Raw genomic sequence first — 7,158 nt, forward strand, 5'->3', positions numbered from 1 at the left:
AAGTATTTGGAAATGCCTCTTTATTTCTCCTGGGTGAGTGACTAGGAATTGCTGTTATAACTGTTTTTAACTTGATAAAAAGTCCTTCCCGGCCAGTGTGACTCGGTTGGTTGGCGCGTTCTTCCTACACCAAAGGTGGCTGGTTTGACTGAGGGGAACTGGAACTCATTCCTGCCCTCGCACCTCTGCCCTCCCCACCCAAAAAAAAGAAGGAAAACAAAAGGTGGCTGGGCTGAGTCCAGTTGGGGCACATACCCAGATGGTGGGCTCCGTCCCCAGTTGGAGTGTGTGTGGGAGACAGCCAATCAATGCATCGCTTTCACATTGGTGTTTCTTTCTCCCCTTCCCTTTCTTTCTCTAAAAAAGTCAATAAAAGCATGTGCTCGGGTGACTTAAAAAAAATTTGCCAACAAATTTCTCCACACTGACTACCATTTTGTCCTCCTGCCACAGTGCCAGGGTCCAGTAGCTCCACATCCTCATCCACACGCCACTGTCACCCCCTAACACGGAATCCCTCCCAGCCGTGTACATATGTCTGCATTTCGTCCTGTGTGGCGGGGCTGAGCACCTTTTCACATGCGTGCTGCCACCAGTGTCATCCCCGTGATGTGTCTGTTCACGACTTTTGCCCACATTTTTGTTGCTGTTAATCCTCACCTGAGGATATTTTTCCATTGATTTTTTAGAGTGGAAGGAAGCGGGAGAGACACAGAGAAACATGGTTGTGAGAGACATCAATTAGCTGCCTCCCACACGTGCCCTGACCAGGGCCAGGGATCGAGCCTGCACCCGAGGTACATGCCCTTGGCCGAAATTGAACCCGGGACCCTTCAGTCTGTGGACTGGCGCTCTGTCCAGAGCCAGGCTGGCAAGGGCTTGAGCGGCTTGGTTAGCGGAAGAAGCCGGAGAGCCGTGCGAGGAATGAGGAGCTGGCAGCAAGATTTTCCAAGTAACTCTTATTAAAGTGTAACTTACATACAAATATGTCCCAAATGTCAGTACCCAGGGGAATGACTTTCCACAAAGAGGAACAGTGGCCGATCTGAGGGTGATGTGAGTGTTGGATTCTTAAGCCTGGAAGGTGGGATGGAGACAGAAAGTGTGTGGAGGGTTGGGGGCTCTTCATGAATCATGAGCTTAAATGTGCATGTTGACATCTCTGAGATAACCACTGAAAAAGAAGAGGCGAATGAAATGGGGGAGGAGTCCAACTGAAACACAAAATGAGAAAGAAAATTCAGAAACTATAGAATAAACGGATGAAAAGTAACACTGCTACTGATACTGCAACTCAACCTCTATAAACGAACCACACTCTGTGGTCCAAAATAATTGCTTCAAAATACTGAACGTCAACCGGTTTCGCCTGCTTCCTCTGTGGTTCCCCATGTTAGCTGCTCCTGAAAACAGGAGCTTCGTTGGGAACCTGTGCTCTCAACTCCTGCCACTCGCCCAGGTCCCGTTCCAGCCCAGGCCTGCCCATCCCAAGGGTCATCTCCTTCGGGCTCAGGTCACTGCGCCGTCCTCCGAAGACCAGCGATTTCCTAACCTTCCCTCTGCGCTCAGGGCGATGTCGCTGTCCCGGGGCCAGCGCTGAGGGTGCGTGGCCTGCTCCCCCCGCCCACAGCCAGGCGGCCTCCTGGCACAGCCACCGAGGAATATGCACACCACCTCAGGGACATCTTCACCGGCCTGTGCACGGGGACTGACAACTGAATGTGGTAAACGCTGGCAGACGGGTGGCCACAGGGCACTGTGGGGCAGCTGACAACACTTGCATGTGAAGTGAGGACGCTAGGACTATTTTCTCCCCACGGACCTCCGGACCGGTCACTGGGCTGCAGCGATGGAGAATGTCCCTGTCCTCAGGAAACACTGAGGACCTAGAGGTGAAGGGGCACCACCTAGCGAACCTAATCTGAAATGTTTGGGGGGTGGGGCGCACGCGCGCGCGCACACACACACACACACACACACCCCAAAGAGGTAGAAAGCAAACTGCTGGTGAATCTAGATAAATGCTATACGAGACTTCTCTGTACTAGTCTTGCAACTTTTCTCTACATTTGAAATTACATTTTTTTTTAAAAAGTTACCCAACCCCCCCAGGAGCTTAAACACAATTGGTGGCCGACACTGGCCCTCCTGACCACAGGCACAGCCACGCACCCAGGCTCCTTTTCTGCCCTGGCCACCTTCCCATACCCCTCCCCCCGCTTGCCGTCTCTGCCACCAAGGTCATCCCGACTTTCTCCGGCCCTGGCCCTGCGGGAGCAGCCGTGCCGGCCATGGTGGGGAGGGATGCTGGCTCCGGCTGACACGGGTGAGGGCACATCAAGCTACCGTGCCGCCTGGAAAGGAGTCAGGGGCCCGGAGCTGGCAGGAAGTGCTGCAGCAGCAGGGCACAGAGGTGTGTGTGGGGCGGGGGGGGGGGGGGGGGGGGGGCGGGTTGGGGTGTCACATTTGTATGAACAACTGCACTCACCAGCTAGTTTCCTGCGCTCCGTCTCCCCCACTCTGGACTCCTTCCGGGCGGGTTCAGTCTGCCCTGTCAGTGTCCTCGGTCTCCTTCGGCTGGCCCGGCCCCGGGACAGAATCAGCAGAGGCAGTGGTGCTCTTTGAGGCCTTGCGGTACGAGGACCGCGAAGGGATCCTGGAGCCATGGAGGGACTGGGTCAAGGATGAGACCCGCGAGCCGGGGCTGGACAGGGCCAGGGAGCCCAGGCGGGACGAGGCCAAGGAGCCCAGGTGGGACGAGGCCAAGGAGGGGACTTGGGAGTCCCTTTTCGACCAGTCCTGGGAATGCAACTGTGACCCCGCCTTCAGCGAGACCAGCGACGGGACCGTGGAGCTCACACGCAGCGAGACCACTGACGGGGCCCTGGAGACGGTGAGGGAAGAGACCTGGGACGGGTTCCGAGAGGGCTCGAACAAGGAGCCTGGGGGGGAGTTGGAGGAGTCTGTGCCGGAGGCTATGGACCCCTGGCGCGGGGAGGACAGCGGCTGAAACAGCTCCGGGCCCCCGGGCCCCCGGCGCAGCCAACTGTGCACGCGCGCCAGGTCCCACGTGTCCTGGTGCTCGCTCCACAGCTGCTCACGCTGCACCAGCAGCTGGCGCCGCATTTCGTGCAGCAGGTGGGCCCGGCGCAGCAGCCGCAGCAGCTCCTCCCGCAGCCGCCCGTTGTCCGCCTTGATGGACTGCGTGTGCGCGATGAGCGCGCGCGCCGCCTCCCTCTCCGCGCGACGCGCCATGGACTGCACCCGCTGGCGCGCCTCCCGCTCGAAGGCCGCCTTGTCCTCCAGAAAGCGCCGCTTGACGCGGTGGAGCAGCTGCGTGTGCTCCACGCGCATGTGCAGCAGCTCGCGCTCCAGCGTCCGGATCCGCGCCAGCTGTTCCAGCTGCAGCTCCTGCAGCGGCGGTGGCGGCAGCGCGGGTCAGTACGCGCCCGGCCCACAGGCTTCCGACCCCCGCGCGCCGCGCCCCGCCCTCGCCCGGCCCCGCCCACGGCGCACGCGCACTGGCCTTGTAGGGCTGCAGCTCCTGCACCTGCCGCGCCATGTGCGCCGCGCGCGCCTCCATCTCCTGCAGCTGCGCGCGCACGCCCTCCTCGCGCCCGTGGTAGAGCGCCTCCAGGTCGGTGCGCTGGCTGTGGATCTGCGCCAGGTCCACGCGGTTCTGCTCCTCCAGGCGCACCGTGGCGTTGGCGCAGCGCTGCGCGTGCGCGCTCACGTAGGTGGCGTAGAAGCGGTTCTCGTCGCGCAGGCGCAGCGCCTCGCCGTCCAGGAGGATGTTGTCCTGCAGCACCTGGTCCACGCACTGCTCGTAGGCGTCCAGCTGCTCGGTGAGCAGCCCGAACTCGCGCAGCAGGTACTGTGCGCGCTCCGACAGCTGCGCCTCGGCGGCGGCGGCGCTGTCTGCCGGCCGGCTCCCGCGCTTCTTTTTGGGCGCCATGAGCCCCGGCCTGGGGCGGAGGGACGCGTGAGGGCCCGCCCGCAGCCCGCGCCCCGCCCAGCCCTGCTCCTCCGCAGCCCGAAAACTCTAGCGGGTGGGGCGCGTCTCAGGGTTGGGGAGGCAGAATCAGGGGCACGTGGTGAGTCGGGAGTCGGGGCCCCGTGGCCAACCTTTACTCGTGGGCTCTTTGGGGACCGTGGCCATCCGTGGGGTGCGTCCACCTCGAGTATTGTTGGTGTTCAGCCCCGACAGTCTCCGTGGAGACAGAACTTAGCCGCCCGCCCCCACTATCACCCCGTTGCCAGGGCAACAGCCCTGCGCCCCTCCCCCCTCGAGCCCCCCAATTCCCTCACTCAGAGTTGATGCCTGACACCGTGTGTGCCCCGCACAGGTCACACCCAGGCGACTAGAGTGGCTCCCGAATCGGACGGACGGAGCCGCAGCCCGCGGATCCCGCCCGAGGCCCGCAGGTCGATTTCAGAGCCGTGGCAGTTCACACCCATGGCTACACCTGCGCGACACCGTGGCAGCGCCTCTTAAAATTACGAACACAACTGAGGCATTTTCCTTCTTGTAAAAATGTGTTTTATAAATAAAGACAAAATGGCATAAACTCCAAGACAATGCAAGATCTTTGTTTATTTTAACATTAAAATATTAAAGAGACGGCCCGGCTGGCATGGCTCAGCGGTTGAGCATGGACCTATGACCCAGGAGGTCACGGTGGATTCCCTGTGAGGGCACAGGCCCGGGTTGCCGGCTCAATCTCCAGTGTGGGGCAAGCAGGAGGCGGCCGATCAGTGGTTCTCTCTCATCACTGTTTCTCTCCCTCTCCCTTCCTCTCTGAAATCAATAAAAATATATATTTTTAAAAATATTATAAAAGAAACACTGCTCAGCCCTAACCGGTTTGGCTCAGTGGATAGAGCGTCGGTCTGCAGACTCAAGGGTCCCAGGTTCGATTCCTGTCAAGGGCATGTACCTTGGTTGAGGGCACATCCCCAGTAGGGGGTGTGCAAGAGGCAGCTGATTGATGTTTCTCTCTTATCAATGTTTCTAACTCTCTATCCTTCTTCCTTCCTCTCTATAAAAAATCAATAAAATATATTTTTTTAAAAAAGAAACATTGCTCATAGCCTAAAACAGCATCTGAACGACGGGCTTAAATGTTACGAACTTTTAATATGATATTGGTGCCTGACTTGCAGAAAATTGACAAAAGACCATCTAGAATCAGGGAAAAACAGAAAACCTTGAAGCTGCAAGGGGGGCTCTCCAGGGCCTGGCATGTACATACCAGGATCTCTGCCCCCAGGGGCAGCTGCCTGCACCTCCCGATACCTCACCACCCTCAAGGCCTGCCTGGTGCCACTGTACCCATTGGACAGATTTAGAAACTGAGACTGCAGAAAGTGGAGGCCTATTCCCATGGCCCGTCTAGGCCTTCGCAGTCTGACTCTGTGCCTCCCAGGCAACGCTGGCCCTGCCTCTCCCCGGCTCCTGCGCGGCACACAGCTGTCACGGAGTGTCTGCGTCAAACTTGGCCTTTTAATGTTGTTGCTAATGGAGGACTCAATGGGCAGAGCTTTAAGTCCCCCCAGCCTCCTCAGGCATCCTCATCTCTTTTCTTTTTAAAAAATATATACGTATATTTTCTTATTAATTTCAGAGAGGGAGAGAGAGATAGAAACATCAGTGACAAGAGAATCATTGACCGGCTGCCTCCTGCACGCCCCCAACTGGGGATTAAGCCCAAAACCCAGGCATGTGCCCTGACCGGGAATCGAACCGTGACCTCCTGGTTCCTGAGCCGATGCTCAACCACTGAGCCACACTGGCTGGGATCAGGCATCCTCATTTCTGAGTCTGGGGGCACGATGTCAGAGACCACCACACACAGCCCCAAGGAGCCCTCCTGGGAAGGGCCCTGGCAGGTGCCCAAGTGGCCTGGGCACCTGAGTCCATAGCGCATGCGGGGAGCAGGCAGGGCAGAGGACAGCTTTGGGGCTGAGGGAGCACAGCAGGGCCACCCGGCGGGTCGGGGAGGCTGTGCCCCAGACAAGAAGGGCAGTGGCTCCGACTGTGACTCAGAGGGAAACAGCCGTGATATCCGCTCAGACTTTGACCCTGAGGAGCAGGGGAGGGGTGGGCCCACACGCAGGACAGTGACACCCAGAGGGCGGGCCGGCGCTGGGCTGGTCTGCAGTGTGGGCGGTGGGTGGGGGCTGTGCGTCGGGGCCGTGAGCGTCTGGTCTCCTAAGTTACACGGAGGCTGGTGGAGGTTGAAGCTGAAGGTTCCCATCTGATTGTTTCAGCGAAGGGCTTTGTGTGCCACCGCCCACACCCCTGACTCTGGTCTCCGGGTTGAGGCCTCCCCATTTCCGCCCAAGGTTAAGCCGAACATTAAATACACGGCCCACTGTTTATCCGATGCATAATAAATACCCCACGTGGGTAATGCCCTCACTCAAAAGAGCCAATGGGAGAACCCAACCATGCTGATCAACTGAACGCTGCCTCCGTGTCCTTCCTTCATCGCCGACTCCGTCCACACCTTTGGGAACCCCTGGACCCGCTGGGGCTGGACCCCAACATATGGCGCCCGAACAGGATTCCCCTAGCTGACCCAGAGGGCACAGCTCACTCCTCCCGGGACGCCGACACCACCATCAAGCGCGGCCCTGATGGACCCTTTGATCCAGCCGTTCAACGCGCTGACACTTCGGGGAGCCCGGCGCCAGCAACGCCGGCCGCTAACCAGATCAACGAGGACGACCAAACCCTGACTTGGGCTCGGCTGAGGAAGTTAACAACTGAGGCCCAGCAGACGGTAGGGAAGCAAGAGGTGGAAGCTACTCTCTCAGCCAAGCCCGAGCACTCTGAGTAAATCAGCAAAAGAAACTTTCATTCAGCAGAAACTCACTTATTGCTGTTTGGCATTGCCGTTGTTTTACTATTCTTACTAGTTTTAAAAATGTTATGTTTAAGTTTTAAAATGTTTTGGGTTTTGCATTGGCATTGTCTTGTTATTGTTTTAATAGCCAGAGTTTTATTCTTTTTTAAAATATATATATATATAATTGATTTTTTACAGAGAAGAAGGGAGAGGGATAGAGAGCCAGAAACATCGATGAGAGAGATCGATCAGCTGCCTCCTGCACGCCCCCCAGTGGGGATGTGCCCGCAACCAAGATACATGCCCT

At 57.9% G+C, this 7,158-nt stretch overlaps 1 protein-coding gene across 1 annotated transcript; it reads right to left on the bottom strand.

The window, feature by feature from the left end:
- Positions 1-924: 924 nt before the first annotated feature.
- CCDC166 (coiled-coil domain containing 166) lies at positions 925-4,206 on the bottom strand. The gene is made up of 3 exons (XM_070392114.1): positions 3,527-4,206; positions 2,489-3,411; positions 925-1,214 (listed from the first exon to the last, which is right to left on the bottom strand). Exons 1-2 carry the CDS (start codon positions 3,953-3,955, stop codon positions 2,542-2,544), a joined length of 1,299 nt encoding a protein of 432 aa, XP_070248215.1. The 5' UTR covers positions 3,956-4,206; the 3' UTR covers positions 925-1,214; positions 2,489-2,541.
- Between the last annotated feature and the right edge of the window lie 2,952 nt (positions 4,207-7,158).

Source organism: Myotis yumanensis, unplaced genomic scaffold (assembly GCF_028538775.1).
Source record: "Myotis yumanensis isolate MYYU_CA2020_CCGP unplaced genomic scaffold, mMyoYum1.0.hap1 SCAF_15, whole genome shotgun sequence".
NCBI lineage: Eukaryota > Metazoa > Chordata > Mammalia > Chiroptera > Vespertilionidae > Myotis > Myotis yumanensis.

Excerpts from the sequence above, each read along its gene's own strand:
- CCDC166 (XM_070392114.1), bottom strand. The coding sequence starts at position 3,955 with ATGGCGCCCAAAAAGAAGCGCGGGAGCCGGCCGGCAGACAGCGCCGCC. Across the intron at positions 3,412-3,526 it reads AGGAGCTGCAGCCCTACAAG|GAGCTGCAGCTGGAACAGCT; the intron begins GCCAGTGCGCGT and ends CCGCCGCTGCAG.